The sequence below is a fragment of the Balaenoptera physalus genome, assembly GCF_965194825.1.
Source record: "Balaenoptera physalus genome assembly, chromosome: 3".
NCBI classification, from domain to species: domain Eukaryota; kingdom Metazoa; phylum Chordata; class Mammalia; order Artiodactyla; family Balaenopteridae; genus Balaenoptera; species Balaenoptera physalus.
In genome coordinates, this window is record NC_138890.1 from 149,531,118 (window position 1) to 149,551,294 (window position 20,177).

The window sequence follows — 20,177 nt, forward strand, 5'->3', positions numbered from 1 at the left end:
ACACAGAAATTGTCTGAGAGTTTCAGGATTCAGAATGAAAACTTTGGATTTTGAGTTTCCCACTCTCCCCTGATTTTTTTTTTTTTAATTTTTATTTATTATTTATTTATTATGTTTATTTTTGGCTGTGTTGGGTCTTCGTTTCTGTGTGAGGGCTTTCTCCAGTTGCGGCGAGCGGGGGCCAATCTTCATCGCGGTGTGCGGGCCTCTCACTATCGCGGCCTCTCTTGTTGCGGAGCAGAGGCTCCAGACGCTCAGGCTCAGCAGTTGTGGCTCACGGGCCTAGTTGCTCTGCGGCATGTGTGATCTTCCCAGACCAGGGCTCGAACCCATGTCCCCTGTATTGGCAGGCAGATTCTCAACCACTGCGCCACCAGGGAAGCCCTCCCCTGATTTTTTATTCTACCCATATCTGAAGTTGTTTCTTTAGGATTGTCCCTCCCTATAATGGCGTCACTGGCCACTCAATCACCACACCTTAGGAACCCCAGGATCACCACTGGTATCAGTCTTCCCTTGTCCTACTAGAAAAACCCTCACAGTTTTTCAAGTCTATGTCATCTCATCATTTCTGTCATCTCCTCTTCATTTCCTGTCAGTTTAGGCTCAGGAGTTTCCAGTCTAACGGTGGGAGGCATCTGGAAAAGAGTAGGGATGCTTTTGTCTGTTACAATGATGGGGGACGGGGGCTGCTACCAGTATTCAGTGTCTGAGAGCCAAAGACAAGGAGGGTCCTGTGGCATTGAGGGAAGTCCAAAATACCAATACTGCCCCAATAGTTGAGAATGGAGAACCCTTGGTTACTATTCTTGTTAGGACTCTTGCCTTTGCCCTTACTGGTCTGGGCACTTCCACTCTCTCCCCTCCCCAGTGCTTTCCATACATCGTCACGAGAGATGTAAGACTGCCATATTACTCTTCTGAAAGGAATTTTCTAATCATTCCAAACTCCTGATCACAAATCATTAATGTCTCTCCATTACATATCAGATAAAATCCACTCTAATGTCCAACAGCCTTCAGGTCTTCGAATAATTCCGCTTTCAACATACTGCCTCCTATGACTTCATCCGTCGTAAGCTTCACCAAATCTAAACTGCTCAGTTTCCACTAAACCTGCTCGTCTCAGTTCAATGCCTTTGTTTATGCTGTTTCCTCTGCCTGGAATTTCCTTCTCTTTCTCCTTTGTCCTTTTACGTTCTACCTGTTCTTCAGTATCAAGCTTTGAGCTTCTTCCATAAAGCCTTTCCTGCTCTTTCAGATTGGAAGTATTGTCATTTCTAAAGTTCCTTAGCATTCAATCTGAAATTTCTCTCTCTGTGTCCTCCCTTTCTGTCCTGTGTTGAAGGGATGTTCATGTCCCCCAGCATACACAGCATGTTCCTCTAACTACCTGTGATTTTGCAAATTACTAAAGAATTGATATAAAAACCGAGTTAACACTGTAAATAAACATAAATCTAGAAAGCAGATGTTCTGGGTTTGAGTATTGGCTCCATCATTTACTAACTGTATGTTCTCACTGCACCCATTTCCTCATCTTTAAAATGAGGATGATGACGGTGCCTGATTCATAAGATTGTTATGAGATGAAAGGAATAACTATGTGTAGGAGAGTGTCAGGCACATAGGAAGTACTCAGTAAGCATTGGCTTTGATATCTATTTATAAGACAGAAAATGTAGGTGCTTCACAATATGCATGGGTGTGGATCTCATTTTGACAGAAGATCACCTCTCATCAAATTGCCTCCTCATTCAGTCGGATCCCTTGGGCCAGTCAGTGAAATGTATGCTGTGCAGTCCTGTAAATGGAAGTGACAGTAAAATTTTCTGCAGCCTTTCACAGCAGTTTTCACAGGATTCTGATGTAGCCCTGCACATCAGTTCCTGTTCTGAACACCCCCAAACCTGCTCCTTGACCTGGTAAATCAGTTGTCACAGGGTCACTAGCTGTAACGAGGGAGAAAGTTCCTAGAACAAGCAAGTTGTCCCTTCTGCCTCCTTAGGGTCCCCCTCTCTTCTCTGACCCCCATCCCCCACTGCACTCCTAATTTGAAGCTAACTTAAGAGACAATCAGTGGAATCCCCTTTTACTTACTGCCTTCCATGGACATCCTCCTGTCAGCTTTACCTTTGGACCCATTTGCTGTCTAAATAGAAATTGTCAAAAAGGAATTAAACAAATGTCTACTCACAACATCTGAATCTACCAGGACTAGATTCAGAGCTCCAGAGACATGTGTTTATTTACAACATAAATATGGTACAAAGAACTGTAGACATCACTTGTGATGTACCAGGGTCATCAGTAGCCTGGGAATTTGGTCTCACTAGCTCCTGTCCTGGGTTTGGGGCAAACGTCATGTTTTTCTCCATGTCGTAATGTGAAATTAACATCGTACTGTCTGTGTGACCTTAAGCATGACTGCTAAGCTCTCTGGGCCCCAGAAATCTGGAAAGTGGGACACATAACGCTGACCTTGTGGGTATGCTATGTTTAATAGGTAACATTTGTAGAGCACTCACTTAGTGTGTGAATTACCTCTGTTGTTCTCACAGCAACTTAATAAATGAGGTCTTAGTGTTATCACCAGTTTCACATGCTAGGGAAGTTAGGAAACCGCAAAAGATTGCACAATTAGTCAACTGCAGAATTATAATTGTATCCTGAGTCTCAGAGGTTAGAGAAAATATAGGAAAGGTACCTGTTGTGTAGTTGTATCAGTTGTCCATTGCCACAATAACGCTATATAACAACCAACCACAATATCTCAGCAAACATTAATTTTTGTCCATGAGTTTCTGGGTCAGCTAGGAGTATCTGCTGACCCGGGCTGAGCTTAGCTGACCTCAGCTTGGCTTGTCATGCATTTGCTGAAGGATCAGCTGAAGGCTGGCTGGTCTGAGATGGGCTCGGCTGGGTCACCCAGCTGGGTTTCACATGATCGCTCATCCTCCAGCAGGCTAGCCCAGTTTTATTCTCATGGCAGAGACAAGGGTCCAAGAGAGAACCAAAACAAGCAAGGCCTCTTGAGAACTGGCACGACAGCATCCACTGCAATTTCTTGGCAAAAGAAAGTTGCAAGAACAGTCCTGATTCAGCAGCTGGGGAAATACATGCCACCATATGATGAGAGGAGCTGTGAAGTCCATTGAAAAGAGCATGGGTGTGAACAATGGGGCCACTAGTGCAATCAATCTATGCACTTCAGCTGTTATTATCTCTAATATATATATATGTATATCATATATATACACGCATAATACAGTACGGAGGAAAAAAAGCTAGGAACTTATGAGAGATTCAAATCCAATCCTAAAGAATTTTAAGGAGGAGAATTTACCTCCATAAATGAGCCAATTGAAAAAATGTTGACCGAGGCTATTTTCTGCTCTTCCCTTTCTATGAGCAGCATTGGTGAAATGCGGCAGTGCCTGCAGCTCACCCCCTTCCCCAGGCCTTCACTCCAGGATACTTTTTTTTTTTTTAACATCTTTATTGGAGTATAATTGCTTTACAATGGTGTGTTAGTTTCTGCTGTATAACAAAGTGAATCAGCTGTACGTATACATATATCCCCATATCTCCTCCCTCTTGCGTCTCCCTCCCACCCTCCCTATCCCACCCCTCTAGGTGGTCACAAAGTACCGAGCTGATCTCCCTGTGCTATGCGGCTGCTTCCCACTAGCTATCTGTTTTACGTTTGGTAGTGTATATATGTCCATGCCACCTTCTAACTTCGTCCCAGCTTACCCTTCCCCCTCCCCATATCCTCAAGTCCATTCTCTAGTAGGTCTGTGTCTTTATTCCTGTCCTGCCCCTAGGTTCTTCATGACCATTTTTTTTTTTTTTCAGATGCCATATATATGGGTTAGCATACAGTGTTTGTTTTTCTCTTTCTGACTTACTTCACTCTGTATGACAGACTCTAGGTCCATCCACCAGGATACTTTTTAAAGGGAAGCACATCTCCATTTGCACTGGGTTTTCCTCCCACAGAGAAATCAGGGATTCGCAAGCCTGGCTGCTTATTAGAATCACCTGGGATTTGTTTCTTAAATACTCCTGCCTGAGCCCTACCCACAGGCGTTCAGATTGTTTGGGGTTGGAGCCTCAGCGCTGGTTTGTTCAAAAGCTCTGCAGGCCGTTTTAGTGAGTAGCCGAGATTGAGGACCCCCGACTCCAGGGTGGGGTGGGGTGTGTCTGAGAAAGCGGCCCTGAGCCTCCGTCTTCTCTCTCCTCCCCCCCACCCCCCTGCAGTGTTCCACCACATGTGGCCTGGGGGCCTACTGGCGGAGCGTGCAGTGCAGCACCCACGTGGATTCCGACTGCGCCGCCCTGCAGAGGCCTGACCCTGCTAAGAGGTGCCACCTCCGTCCCTGCGCTGGCTGGAAAGTGGGAAACTGGAGCAAGGTAACTGACGAGGCTCAGCAGTGTTGGGGGCGTCAGGGGGGCGGGGAGCGACTTCTACGAGCGTCATTTGCTACAGCAGGTTTCCTGCCTCCCTTCCTGCCTCCTTTCTGCCCTTTGCTTCGATAAACTGGTGAATGCGTAAATCAGGTGTTACCATAGGCCTGCTTCAAGTTACACAGTAGCCTGAGAACAAGCAGAGTTTTCAGTAGCCCACATGTTTTTATCTGCCCGTCTTCCCTTACCAGATAAACTGAGAGAAAAAGAAAATTTAATTTGTGTAATTAATTGCTTGTCCAGCATGCAACACTATTTCTAAATTGCTTAAATGTAGCATTATAATTAATAATGATACGTTAGCACAAGTGTAATTAAATCGTCGTTCAGCAGCTGCTCACAAAACAAGTATAACATTGAATCTGCCAGACTCAAAATGAAAGGAAAGCTGAAACATAAAGACACATTTGGTCTTTAAAAATGTATGATGTCCTATATCGATCTTTTCGAAGTGCGATTTTCCTGTCCTTGCTAATCTAGCTGTGGTTACTCATTTTTCTGTGCTGCCTGCATAGTCCCTCGTGAAAGGCTTTATCAGGTTTTAGGATTAGTCAGGCTTGGTTCTTGTAGGCACCAATCAGGCCCAACCTGCTTGTCACCCTGATGGGGCTGAGCCAGCCCCTGGGGGATACAGATGCAGCCAGGTCGTAGAGACGTTGGTCAGAGGTGGGGTTAAGAGCCGCTTGGCAGCAGGGGTGAGAGGTATGAGCTATGCATACACCTTCTGTTTGTGAAGCACACCCATCTGTAAGACACCCTGCAGGCTCCTGTCTTCTCTCTGGGGAGCCAGTTTCCCTTGATGGCCTTGACACAGAAGGGAGAAGAGCTACCCAGAAGTTTGGGGAGGCTGGCGTCCCCTCTAGATGTTAGTGCCCTCATCTTGTAGAAAGCTCCCGTCCCCAGACAAGCAGGACCATGAGGTGTCCCACTGGACATCTCTGGTTCTCCTGGCAGACTTCTCTGACAGACAGGAGTGTGGAATGTCATTTATCTGCATCAGGCCCCTTTTCCCAAAGAAAGGCTCTGGTCTTTGGCAAGAGAGAGAAAGTAGTGCGACTCCCTGAGAAAATCACCACTCATTTCTTTGATGCCTGCCAACCTCCCTTTTTTCTGTTTTCATACCATTTTTCTTTCAGGAGCAAATTCTGGTTCTTTTTTCTTTCTCTTCCAACTCATAACAAACTCAAGATCAAAAAAGGACTAAATGCCTGGCTACAAGTTCTTTTCCATATCCAGAAGAATCTCAAGCGACATTTCTATCCCTGACCTTGCCAAATGTTGACCAAGTCCTAAAGTTCCACTTTCCCATCCCTGGGACTAATCCTTTCCTTGGAAATTTCATGGCTCATAGAAAGGACAGATGTGTGAAATAGCTCACACTTTTAAAAAGGTCCCTCCACTGTAAAATTCTAGGAATTCTAGCTGATATAAAAGCCTGAGTGGGAGATCCAGTAGCTCTTCTCTGGGGTCAGACCCCCTAAAGAAAGCCCTGCTCTGCCAGCTCATACCTTCCAAGTCTGTCTCTGGGTCTCTTCTCTCTCATGGCTGGGAGGCTTGTAGATGTATTTATTAACCCCTGTAGACTCCTGGTGTTTTGTAGAAGCTGTCTCTGACACATCACCAAGTTCTTCCAGAATGTGGTAACCACCCCATCTAAACTCAAATCCTCAAAGTTACTCCATTCCTATCAGTAAGGAAAATATCTCCTCTCTCAGGATAATAGATAAACCTTATGTCAAAGACACTGTTTAACTACTGATAGTCAATTGCCCTGACTTCTGTATTTTCTATCATTGGGGACATTGAATACATGACTTCCATTTTTCCTAGGGATGTTGATTTAAATTTTATCTTAAATTTTGGTGACTGAATGATACAGCTTTTTGACTACCACATTATTAACCAGTTCATATGGATGTCTAAAGTCCAAATCATACACTAGGAAAGATTTGAAGGCCTCCTTAGTTTCACTATTCTATCGGGACTCTTAAACTTATTCAGTGGCCAACCTCCAAACCCTAGAGTAGGAAAATAGACCCCCTGGTTTTGCCTTTAAATATCCAGAGGGTTTAGATTCTGCCAACTTGATGGTCTACCTTTTCACAAATACTTTCTCCGAGGGAAGAATTCTAATTTGATCATGAATCTTTCTGCATTATCCCACTGACCACTACCCCAGATCCAGAGGCACTTTAATCTTGTAAGACTAAGAATATTCTGCAGCCTCACCTGAACCCGCAGGGATCACACCTGAGGCCCCGGGTTACTCACCAGCAACTCCCCACTGCTGTGTGTGCTGTCTGAATTGTAGCTGTTTTACTGGCTTCTGTTTCCAGCACCACTCATCTCCATGATGGAGCCCTGATACAACTGCTATGGACATTTTCTCATACATGTGGCAGTACAATGAGCCTGTACATTCAGATCTTTACCTTTAAAAAGTCTAGAAGTTGTTTTTTTTGGAATGGCTTGCTTCTTCTTCATGCATTGATCTGTCTGAAACAAATCCCAGGTCATAGCCCTCAAGTTTGTCCCAGAGGTGTACTTGAGAAAACGTAGTTCTGCAGAATTGAATCCTGGAAGCAGCACTGGGCCTGGGATCAGACACGTCTGGGTTGGCAGCTCCACTTTGTCACCAGCATAGAATGCTGGTCCTTTCTTCCAACCTCTTAGGAGCTTTAGTTTTCTCACCTCTGAGAAATGAAGTGGGTCCTACAGCGTCTACTAATCTCATAAAGTTGTACAGATCAAAAGAGTGTGTGTGAAACAACTTTGTAAATGGTAAAAGACTGTTCAAATGAAGCGTTGGGCAAACTTTGAGCTCTGGGTAAAGGTTAGGAGTAGTTCTCAGGTGTTTGCTAACTTCTGGCTTCCTGGACTTGGGGCAGGGGTGTTGTGGAAAGGTGGCAGTGGAGTAAGTCCTGTCCATCCATCAGGTCTCCACTCCCCAGGACTAAGCAGACAAGGTGAACCATGAGCTTTGGAGGACTTGACCTACCTTGCATCCTGGCACTCGCCAAATATCACCAAGTGCCCGACACTGCACGAGAATTTTAGGTAAACAATTTTATTTTTATCCAATAAACAACCTTCTTTATAATTCCCACTGAGGAAGTGAAGGCTTGGAGGGTTTAAATCACTAATACATGGTCAGTTAGTACTAATACTCTCAGTTCTGAGAAACCGTCAACTGGGGGACGGGTCATCAATTTAATGACAGCTTTTCAGAAAGAAAGGAAACACTACACAATAAATATGTACATCAGTTGTAAGACACGTGCCAATTTCAGAACATTAAAATTTGCATAAGAAAAAAAAGTGATTCTTGTGCTGGAAGAAATGCAGTAAGTGATAAAGATGAACTTGAAAAAACCTTCACCTGGGTTTGACACCAAAGCTATGCATCCTCACAGCCCCACACACTTCCTGATTGAACATCTTGCCTGTACCTCCTGCAGTTTTGTAAACTTTATTATCTTTCTTAGAATGATAATAACTTTTTGTAGTTAAGTCTAACAGATCTTGATTATTTCTGAAATGAATCAAAGATTTTTACGTTTTCTTGGAATGATCTGTCTTCCCACCTAGGTAGTGTTGCAATTTTATTTTAGCAGTAGCTGACCTTATTACCTGTAGCATTTTTTGGAAAATAAAAGTGGCAGCCTTTTCTTATGGCCTTGAGTTTCATAATATTCAGTGCTACATTTTTTTTAGATCTGAACTTTTACAAATGAATAAAATAGGGAAAGAGCCCCACCTTGCTAAATACAGTCCCTGACTTTCATACATAACGTGTTCCCAGAAACATACATCAAAACCCAATGTGCAAAAGTCAAAACAGAACTGCATGTTATAGGGGAGCTTCTGTGCCCAGAAAGCAAAAACTGACCAGCTGGAAGGTGAATAATACACTCAAAATCACTGCATTTATTTTCTCTTGATATAATTTGTTGTACATCTAAACTGTCACCCACTCTTGGAAGCCCCAAGTGTTTTAGATGAAGGAAGCCCCAAGTAGAGAAAAGAACAGCAATCAAATGGAAACCTTTAGGACCACAGAAAGCATGAACCCAAGACGACTCTAGCTGAGGACTGATGTCCAGACCGTGAGGCCCTCCATCATGGCCCCTGCCCATCTCTCTTTGTCCACCCCTTCCCTCCACTCTAGCATTCTGATGGACATGTTCCTGAACAAGCCTTATTGCTTCATGGCACTGCGCCCATATATGCCATTACCCCCACTTTGAATGTCCCCCACGCTATTTTGCCTGCTGAGTGAGCATCTACTCATCTCACGTGATTCAGCTCAAGCTTTGGCTCCTCTATTCAAGCCTTGCCTGGCTTCTTCAGGTGAAATTGACCACCTCCTCATTTGTTCCCTCACTAGATCATGAATGACTTATGACATATAATCTTTACGACTTCTACTCATTACGTGACCTCTTCCTTCTGCTAGATTGGGATACAGAAGCTGGAATATAGTTAAGTGCCCAATAACAGGGAGGAGGTGAAGTGGGAATGGGGTGGGGGGAAGACGGACAGATGAATTTTGGTGCGGTTCAACACAGAGTTTTTGGAATGAATTATTTGATCTTAAGGGTCTTATGAATCTGTTTAACATAAGGAAAGGAGCAGAAAAGAATTATTTCCATATCCTGGTTTAGTACTTGGAGAGCAAGAAAGTATTCTGAAATCAAAGCAGAATACAAGTCCAGTGATCCCAGACACATATCACTCTAGAATGCTGGGAGAATTTAACCATCCAGCTTATGCTCCTTTTAATACCGATGGAGAAACGAAGGCTTAGACAGGTAAAGTCACGTAGCCACTTGGTGTCAGGGTCATACTTGAATGCAATCTGCTGACCTCCCAATCCCACGCTGGTTAACTTCATTATACTCATCTGAACACTTGGTAGCAGTCTAACGTGGAAAGTGTATCAGGATGACTCCATAAATCAGAAACAACACAAGGAAGAAATGGTTATGATTTCATTTTCTCTCTGCCAGTGGCTCCTGTAAGCTAAGAGGAATTTTCTTTCTAACTCCATCTGGTTTGCTGATCACATCAGTTAAACAAACTGGTGTGAGAACCAGAAAATGGTTAGGCCTGTTTGGACACAACTGGGCATTAGCCTATCTTTTTATTCTCCTCAGTCTGGCTCCTGTCCTCAGTCTGGTCCACAGACTCCAGGTTAGGAAAACTTGAATACAAATAACCCTCCTTTAGGGCAATAAGAAAATGAATATAATAATTGGCATTCAGCAAACAAAGGCAAAACAGTTTCTGGAGTGGAGTGATTTAATATCCTGCCACTTCACTCCTGCTAACTGAATCAGAGGCCCTTCTGAAAATGAAACAAAAGAGTCACAGATTTAGTGAGTATCTTCCCTTATTATTTACTTCACCATATTAATAAATTTCATTTCCCACTGAATGTGAATGTACTCTTTGACAAAAAGGTAATGCAAATTTGAAAAATCTAGGAATAACAGATAGTAGCAACAAATGAAAAATAAGAAAACAAAACCCCATTGTATACTTAAGTCTTAGAGAATTCCTCTTCCTAATAAAGAGCCCTCTTGTTTTAACCATGGGTTATTTCCTGGAAATCTGTTTGTCAGACAAATGGCTGCTTTGTGTGGAAATTATTAGCATGCTTCCGCATTTGTTCTGTGGCTGATTTTATTTTATTTTATTTTTTAACATCTTTATTGGAGTATAATTGCTTTATAAAGGTGTGTTAGTTTCTGCTTTATAACAAAGTGAATCAACTATACATACACATATATCCCCATATCTCCTCCCTCTTGCGTCTCCCTTCCACCCTCCCTATCCCACCCCTCTAGGTGGTCACAAAGCACCAAGCTGATCTCCCTGTGCTGTGCGGCTGCTTCCCACTAGCTGTTTTACATTTGGTAGTGTATATAAGTCCATGCCACTCTCTCACTTTGTTCCATCTTACCCTTCCCCCTCCCTGTGTCCTCAAGTCCATTCTCTACATCTGTGTCTATTCCTGTCCTGCCCCTAGGTTCTTCAGAACCCTTTTATTTTTTTATAAACCATATATATGTATTAGCATACGGTATTTGTTTTTCTCTTTCTGACTTACTTCACTCTGTATGACAGACTCTAGGTCCATCCACCTCACTATAAATAACTCAATTTCGTTTCTTTTTATGGCTGAGTAATAGTCCATTGTATATATGTGCCACATCTTCTTTATCCATTCATCTGTCGATGGACACTTAGGTTGCTTCCATATCCTGGCTATTGTAAATAGAGCTGCAATGAACATTGTGGTCCATGACTCTTTTTAAATTATGGTTTTCTCAGGGTATATGCCCAGTAGTGGGATTGCTGGGTCGTATGATAGTTCTATTTTTAGTTTTTTAAGGAACCTCCATACTGTTCTCCATAGTGGCTGTATCAATTTACATTCCCACCAACAGTGCAAGAGGGTTCCCTTTTCTCTACACCCTCTCCAACATTTATTGTTTGTAGATTTTTTGATGATGGCCATTCTGACTGGTGTGAGGTGATACCTCATTGTAGTTGTGATTTGCATTTCTCTAATGGTTAGTGATGTTGAGTATTCTTTCATGTGTTTGTTGGCAATCTGTATATCTTCTTTGGAGAAATGTCTATTTTGGTCTTCTGCCCATTTTTGGATTAGGTTTGTTTTTTTGATATTGGGTTGCATGAGCTGCTTGTAAGTTTTGGAGGTTAATCCTTTGTCAGTTGCTTCATTTGCAAATGTTTTCTCCCATTCTGAGGGTTGTCTTTTCGTCTTGTTTATGGTTTCCTTTGCAGTGCAAAAGCTTTTAAGTTTCATTAGGTCCCATTTGTTTATTTTTGGTTTTATATCCATTTCTCTAGGAGGTGGGTCAAAAAGGATCTTGCTGTGATTTATGTCATAGAGTGTTCTGCCTATGTTTTCCTCTTAGAGTTTTATAGTTTCTGGCCTGACATTTAGGTCTTTAATCCATTTTGAGTTTATTTTTGTGTATGGTGTTAGGGAGTGTTTTAATTTCATTCTTTTACATGTAGCTGTCCAGTTTTCCCGGCACCACTTATTGAAGAGACTGTCTTTTCTCCATTTTATATTCTTGCCTCCTTTACCAAAAATAAGGTAACCATATGTGTGTGGGTTTATCTCTGGGCTTTCTATCCTGTTCCATTGATCTATATTTCTGTTTCTGTGCCAGTACCATACTGTCTTGATTACTGTAGCTTTGTAGTATAGTATGAAGTCAGGGATCCTGATTCCTACAGCTCCGTTTTTCTTTCTCAAGATTGCTTTGGCTCTTCGGGGTCTTTGGGTTTCCATACAAGTTGTGAATTTTTTTGTTCTAGTTCTGTGAAAAATGCCATTGGTCGTTTGATAAGGATGCATTGAATCTGTTGATTGCTTTGGGTAGTAGAGTCATTTCACAATGTTGATTCTTCCAATCCAAGAACATGGTATATCTCTCCATCTGTTTGTATCATCTTTAATTTCTTTCATGAGTGTCTTATAGTTTTCTGCATACAGGTCTTTTGTCTCCTTAGGTGGGTATATTCCTAGGTATTTTATTCTTTTTTTGCAATGGTAAATGGGAGTGTTTCCTTAATTTCTCTTTCAGATATTTCATGATTAGTGTATAGGAATGCAAGAGATTTCTGTGCATTAATTTTGTATCCTGCTACTTTACCAAATTCATTGATTAGCTCTAGTAGTTTTCTGGTAGCATCTTTAGGATTCTCTATGTATAGTATCATGTCATCTGCAAACAGTGACAGCTTTACTTCTTCTTTTGTGATTTGGATTCCATTTATTTCTTTTTCTTCTCTGATTGCTGTGGCTAAAACTTCCAAAACTATGTTGAATAATAGTGGTGAGAGTGGACATCCTTGTCTTGTTCCTGATTTTAGAGGAAATGGTTTCAGTTTTTCACCATTGAGAATGATGTTGGCTGTGGTTTTGTCATATAAGGGCTTTATTATGTTGAGGTAAGTTCCCTCGATGCCTACTTTCTGGAGGGTTTTTTTTAATCATAAACGGCTGTTGAATTTTGTCAAAAGCTTTTTCTGCATCTATGAGATGATCATATGGTTTTTCTCCAATTTGTTAATATGGTTTATCACATTGAGTGATTTGCATATATTGAAGAATCCTTGCATTCCTGGGATAAACCGCACTTGATCATGGTGTATGATCCTTTTAATGTGCTGTTGGATTCTGTTTGCTAGTATTTTGTTGAGGATTTTTGCATCTGTATTCATCAGTGATATTGGCCTGTAGTTTTCTTTCTTTGTGACATCTTTGTCTGGTTTTGGTATCAGGGTGATGGTGACCTCGTAGAATGAGTTTGGGAGTGTTCCTCCCTCTGCCATATTTTGGAAGAGTTTGAGAAGGATAGGTGTTAGCTCTTCTCTCAATGTTTGATAGAATTCACCTGGGAAGCCATCTGGTCCTGGACTTTTGTTTGTTGGAAGATTTTTAATCACAGTTTCAATTTCAGTGCTTGTGATTGGTCTGTTTGTATTTTCTATTTCTTCCTGGCTCAGTCTTGGAAGGTTGTGCTTTTCTAAGAATTTGTCCATTTCTTCCAGGTTGTCCATTTTATTGTCACATAGTTGCTTGTAGTAATCTCTCATGATCCTTTGTATTTCTGCAGTGTCAGTTGTTACTTCTCCTTTTTCATTTGTAATTCTATTGATTTGAGTCTTCTCCCTTTTTTTCCTGATGAGTCTGGCTAATGGTTTATCAATTTTGTTTTTCTTCTCAAAGAACCAGCTTTTAATTTTGTTGATCTTTGCTATTGTTTCCTTCATTTCTTTTTCATTTATTTCTGATCTGATCTTTATGATTTCTTTCCTTCTGCTAACTTTGGGGGTTTTTTTGTTCTTTCTCTAATTGCTTTAGGTGTAAGGTTAGATTGTTTATTTGAGATGTTCTTGTTTCTTGAGGTAGGATTCTATTGCTATAAACTTCCCTCTTAGAACTGCTTTTGCTGAATCCCATAGGTTTTGGGTCATCGTGTTTTCATTATCTGTTTCTAGGTATTTTTTGATTTCCTCTTTGGTTTTTTCAGTGATCTCTTGGTTATTAAGTAGTGTATTGTTTAGCCTCCGTTTGTTTTTTTTTTTTTTTTTTTAAAGATTTATTTATTGATTGACTGATTGATTGCTATGTTGGGTCTTCGTTTCTGTGCGAGGGCTTTCTCTAGCTGCGGCAAGTGGGGGCCACTCTTCATCGCGGTGCGCAGGCCTCTCACTATCGCGGCCTCTCTTGTTGCGGAGCACGGGCTCCAGACGCGCAGGCTCAGTAGTTGTGGCTCAGTAATTGTGGCTCACGGGCCTAGTCGCTCCGCGGCATGTGGGATCCTCCCAGACCAGGGCTCGAACCCGTGTCCCCTGCATTGGCAGGCAGATTCTCAACCACTGCGCCACCAGGGAAGCCCCCCTCCGTTTGTTTTTTACAGATTTTTTCCTGTAATTGATATCCAGTCTCATAGCGTTGTAGTCGGAAAAGATACTTGATATGATTTCAATTTTCTTAAATTTACCAAGGCTTTATTTGTGACCCAAGATATGATCTATCCTGGAGAATGTTCCATGAGCACTTGAGAAGAAAGTGTATTCGGTTGTTTTTGGATGGAAAGTCCTATAAATATCAATTAAGTCCATCTTGTTTAATGTCTCATTTAAAGCTTGTGTTTCCTTATGTATTTTCCTTTTGGATGATCTGTCCATTGGTGAAAGTGGGGTGTTAAAGTCCCCACTATGATTGTGTTACTCTCGATTTCCCCTTTTATTGCTCTTAGCATTTTTTACCTTATATATTGAGGTACTCCTATGTTGGGTGCATAAATATTTACAATTATTATATCTTCTTCTTGGATTGATCCTTTGATCATTATGTAGTGTCCTTCTTTGTCCCTTGTAATAGTCTTTATTTTAAAGTCTATTTTGTCTGAAATGAGAATTGCTACTTCAGCTTTCTTTTGATTTCCATTTGCATGGAATATCTTTTTCCATCCCCTCACTTTCAGTCTGTATGTGTCCCTAGGTCTGAAGTGGGTCTCTTGTAGACAGCATATATACGAGTCTTGTTTTTGAATCCATTTAGCCAGTCTGTGTCTTTTGGTTGGAGCATTTAATCCATTTACATTTAAGGTAATTATTGACATGTATGTTCCTGTTACCATTTTCTTAATTGTTTTGGATTTGTTATTGTAGTTCTGTTCCTTCTCTTGTGTTTCCTGCCTAGAGAAGTTCCTTTAGCATTTGTTGTAAAGCTGGTTTGGTGATGCTGAATTCTCTTAACTTTTGCTTGTCTGTAAAGGTTTTAATTTTTTCCATCAAATCTGAATGAGATCCTTGCTGGGTAGAGTAATCTTGGTTGTAGGTTTTTCCCTTTCATCACTTTAAATATGTCCTGCCACTCCCTTCTGGCTTGCAGAGTTTCTGCTGAAAGATCGGCTGTTAGCTTATGGGAATTCCCTTGTATGTTATTTGTTGTTTTTCCCTTGCTGCTTTTAATATTTTTTCTTTGTATTTAATTTTTGATAGTTTGATTAATATGTGTCTTGGCATGTTTCTCCTTGGATTTATCCTGTATGGACTCTCTGTGCTTCCTGGACTTGATTGACTATTTCCTTTCACATATTAGGGAAGTTTTCAGCCATAATCTCTTCAAATATTTTCTCAGTTCCTTTTTCTCTTCTTCTTCTGGGACCCCTATAATTCGAATGTTCATGCATCTAATGCTGTCCCTGATGTCTCTGAGATTGTCCTCAATTCTTTTCATTCTTTTTTCTTTATTCTGCTCTGTAGTAGTTATTTCCACTATTTTATCTTCCAGGTCACTTATCCGTTCTTCTGCCTCAGTTATTCTGCTCTTGATTCCTTCTAGAGAATTTTTAATTTCATTTATTGTGTTGTTCATCATTGTTTGTTTGCTCTTTAGTTCTTCTAGGTCCTTGTTAAACATTTCTTGTATTTTCTCCATTGTATTTCCAAGATTTTGGATCATCTTTACTATCATTATTCTGAATTCTTTTCAGGTATACTGCCTATTTCCTCTTCTTTTCTTTGGTCTGGTGAGTTTTTACGTTGCTCCTTTATCTGCTGTGTGTTTCTCTGTCTTCTCATTTTGCTTAACTTACTGTGTTTGGGGTCTCCTTTTCACAGGCTGTGGGTTCATACTTCCCATTGTTTTTGGTGTCTGCCCCCAGTGGCTAAGGTTGGTTCAGTGGGTTTTGTAGGCTTCCTGGTGGAGGGGACTGGTGCCTGTGTTCTGGTGGATGAGCCTGGATCTTGTCTTTCTGGTGGGGAGGACCATGTCTGGTGGTGTGTTTTGGGGTGTCTGTGACCTTATTATGATCTTAGGCAGCCTCTCTGCTAATGGGTAGGGTTGTGTTCCTGTCTTGCTAGTTGTTTGGCATAGGGTGTCCAGCACTGTAGTTTGCTGGTTGTTGAGTGGAGCTGGGTCTTAGCGTTGAGATGGAGATCTCTGGGAGAGCTTTCACCGTTTGATATTACATGGAACTGGGAGGTCTCTGGTGGACCCATGTCCTGAACTCAGCTCTCCCACCTCAGAGGCACAGGCCTGACACCCGGCCAGAGCACCAAGACCCTGTCAGCTACACGGTAGATCCGCAGTTGATCATAAAATTATATAACTCAGGAACAGCCAGATGAAAGGGATGCATAGGACAAGACACGGGGAATGGGAGCAGAGTTCCCATGCCTTCTTCAGGCGCACCACTCTCCCAGCACCTCCATGTGTTCACCAACCCAGAAGCTCCTGTTCTGTGGCTGATTTTAAATTGGAAGTTACTTTGTTCTCTGTGTTCTTACAGCATGGCAGGCAAATGAAGTTTTGAATTTGCTTTTGCGGGGGCTGTCTGGCAAGTGTTGCTTATTTCTGAGAAGCTAAACACACTTGATTTATGGAAGCATTAGAGCATCCATCTGCCCCCTTGTCATATGGGCCCACATCTTCTATGTTACAGCCCAAGGTTTGATGTCAGGTGACTTGTGCCATCTGCCCGGTGACAGAAGAATGGGGATCAGTATTTTGGGATATACCTCTACTGAAAGGTTTTGAGGAATTTTCTTTCACCATCTACAGCCCTACAGTTATGACTATTCCACCATAGCCAGAAAGAGAGCATGATATTTTACCATGTAGAGAGGGGGCCAGATGAACATATACCTTACAGCAATGGGCACACCTTTGTGGTGGTGCATTTTCTCAGCCAAGACTGTAATGAGATCATCAGTGGAAGGATTGAGAGGGTGAAGAAGGATGCTCTTTATAGCGACCACAGTGACCACAGATCTCTTTAGTCCACTGGGAGCCCCCAGTTGCTCTTTTCTCAGAATTCATATATTCATTCAGCAAGCCGTGGGGAACATCTATGCTGCTCCTGGCCCCATGCTAGATGCTCAAGACATAATGGTGACCAGGGCAGTTAGGCTTCCAACTTCAGGGCAGTGATAGTTTAATAGAAAGGATGGACAGAATAAATAAAAGTTGTTTCACATTTCAAGTTCTTTTGATGGAAACAAAGAAGGATCTGAGATAAATAACAAGTGGGATAGGTATCCTTTGGAGAAGGTATTCAAGGAAGGCCTCACAGAGAAGGTGACATTTACGCTAATTTAAAGGAAGGGCAGTAGCAAGTAATGCGAAGGGTGGAGGAAGGAAGACTCGGGACACAAGGACCACAGGACATATTGTTAATCCACGCAGAATCTGGGGGAGAGGGGCTGAGGAGCACAGGGGTCAGGATCCATGCCACCTACTTCGGGTCCCCACCTGAGTGTGGGCAGTGACAGGACAGGCCAGGACTGGCCTTGAGAGACTAGGATGCACAGGCAAGATGAGCTGAAGGGAAACTGATGGCACTAGCTTTCTACACAGACTGTAGACCAAGTCTTGGAAGCTCAAGTTATGATTAAGTAAAATCTAACTAGGTGGGGGATGGAGAAGCTTCCAGAACCCAAGAGGTCAGAGAGTGAACCAAAGAAGTCCTCCAGAATAGGCCACATAGACTCTGGTTTTAGGTGACCTGGGCTCAGCCGTGTTTATCATGATCTTAAGGAAATCAGCAGCCTGCGGGTGAACAGTGCCCTTTACTGAGAGCAGGGTGCAGGGGCCGCTGCACAAGGTACGAGCACAGGGTAGGGGGCGTGAGGGGGGCCTCTGTAAGGGTTTGCTGCAGGCACGCGCTGAGAAATCACTCGGTGATGGAGGCTATAGAAGGAAGGATGGTGGGCGATGGTGCTGTAGGGGGAAGCCTGGCAGTAGGGGCAAGGATAGGGTTGGCCCACTCCCTGAATCAAACCACTGAGCAGTTATTCAGTTTATTTTCCTTATAGAGGCCCTTTCCTTGAAACAAGGTAACTCATCCTGCGTTCAGACTCAGGGAGAAAAGGGGTTTTCAGCAGGATTCTGAGGGACAGTTGGCTGTAGCTTTGCAGAGAGCTCCCCCAACAGCGGTTCCGTTTGCCTCGAATGAACACAGGCATCTTAGGGAACGGCTGCCCACTGAGGATGCTGCGCCAGCCTCACCCCAAGCCCACCCCCGCGGCTGTAATCTTCGCGACAGCCCCATAGGTAACGGTTACTATCCCAGTTTACAGATATGACAGCTGAGGCTCAGAACGTTTCTGCAACTCGCCCAAGGGCTCACGATGAGTGAGTGACAGAACTGGACTTTTCACCCGGTTCTCACCCTTCCACACCTGCATTTTCTGACATTGGGAGGCCCCTCTTGTGGAGCTGCTCAAGTGACTCCCTTTCTGAGGGAGACAGTTTACTAACCCCTCTTCGTGACTGGAAGCCTGGAACTTCGTGATGCTTTGTGAAATCCCTGGGAATCCGGGCGTGGACGGTCTGATGCCAAGGACTCAGTTATCCCCTTTTCTCTCACTCTCCATACAGTGCTCCAGAAACTGCAGCGGGGGCTTCCAGATCCGGGAGATTCAGTGTGTGGACAGCCGGGACCACCGGAGCCTGAGGCCATTTCACTGCCAGTTCCTGGCTGGCCCTCCTCCTCCACTGAGCATGAGCTGTAACCTGGAGCCCTGCGAGGAGTGGCAGGTGGAGCCTTGGAGCCAGGTACGGCGCCTAGTACCCCATCCGGACAACCTGGCAACCATGAATCTCTGTGTTACCTTGTGAGTCTAGATGTTGGGGAAGACCACATGTGTATCAAGCCAGCGCCAGGCCTCCATTCAGCCACCTTCCACTGGGTGTGTTACTGAACCAAACTTGGCTCACTTGTCCATACACAGTAAAGCCGATCTACTGACACCAGGTTGTGGTGAAGGAAAGTGCAGCATTTATTGCAGGGCGCCAAGCAAGGAGTCCAGGGCAGCTAGTGCTTAAAAGGCCTGAACTCGTTGAAGGCTTTCAGGGAAAGGTCTTTAAAGACAGGGTGAGGGAGGGAGGTTGTGATCAGCTTGTGGACATTCTTCCGATTGGTTGGTGGTGCGGTAATGGGGAGTCAACATCGTCAGCATCACGAACCTTCTGGTTCCAACCGTCTGAGGTCTACGTGCTTGTGGGCACCATACAGTTAACTTCTTCCACCTGGTGGGTGTTTCAGTCTCTGCAAAACAGCTCAAAAGATGTGGCTCAGAATATTATCTGTAGTCCTTGAGGAGGAACTAAAGGTCCTTGACTTTGTTTAATAGCTAAACTGTTATTATTTTGTCTCGCTTGACTGTTCTCCTTTTTGAGTTTTCTCACCTCGATGATTAAATTTACTCTTTGGAGATCGGGGAAGGCCTAGGAGGCTAAAGTGTTTCTATAGACAAGAGGCAGGTGGCGAACATGATGGGGTGAGGGGGCGAGGCTGTTCTGGGAAAGCCCCATAGGGTCCTGCTCGGTGACAGGTGGGGAGGCTGGGCAGGTCCAACAACTTGAAGGCTATGTTGTGTGCTTTAAACTGTGACTGCTCAATGGTTTATTACAACCTAGTCTCAATGGATATACTGGGGAATTGGGGTCCCTCTGGGGAGATGTACGTGTACCACTGTGATGAGAGGCACTTAGGACAGAGCATCACATGCCCCTCTTAGGCTTCTGCAGTGGGGCTGGGGGCAATGGTCAGATCCTTTCCACACACAGTATTTAATTTCAGAATTCCACCTCTCAGTTAAATGCCCAGATCCTCGTTTACACGAATAAAAAGAGGGGTGTGTGTGTGTGTGCGTCCTGTTTTGTGAGGGCTGAGGCTCTGCTGCATCTTTGTCCTACTTCAGTACATGAAAACAAGTTACTCTTCCTTGGTGAGATATAATGATTTCATTTGCCTATTGGCCTCAATAGCTAAAAAAAAAACACAAAAACTCCCAACTGTACCCATGCATGGTGGAAAGAAGCAGGGAAGAAAGAATGCAGCATGTTTTGAGTGTGTCCATACACTGGACACTTTACCTACAATACTTGTTTTAATTATCTCAATAACCTGGATGGTAGGCCTTATTAATTCCATTTTATAGGTGAAGAAATTGAGACTCAGAGGTTAAGAAGCGTACATGAGGTCACACAACTAGAAAATAAATGGTGGAGTATTAAATTCAAGCTTAAGGCTGACTCTGATGCCTGTACTCTTTCTACTGTAGAATTTAGTCCAGTGGACATGGAGCAAAGAGCGAACTGAGGAGAAAGAGTGAGTCAATAAGTATTTGGGGGGAAACTTACC

General features: G+C 43.1%; 1 protein-coding gene across 1 annotated transcript in view; it reads left to right on the forward strand.

The window, feature by feature from the left end:
* The window catches only part of ADAMTS12 (ADAM metallopeptidase with thrombospondin type 1 motif 12), a 405,596-nt gene that overhangs the window by 341,874 nt on the left and 43,545 nt on the right, over positions 1-20,177 (forward strand). The window contains 2 exon segments of the mRNA XM_082453678.1: positions 4,264-4,416; positions 18,410-18,586. Coding sequence (XP_082309804.1) covers positions 4,264-4,416; positions 18,410-18,586 — 330 coding nt within the window.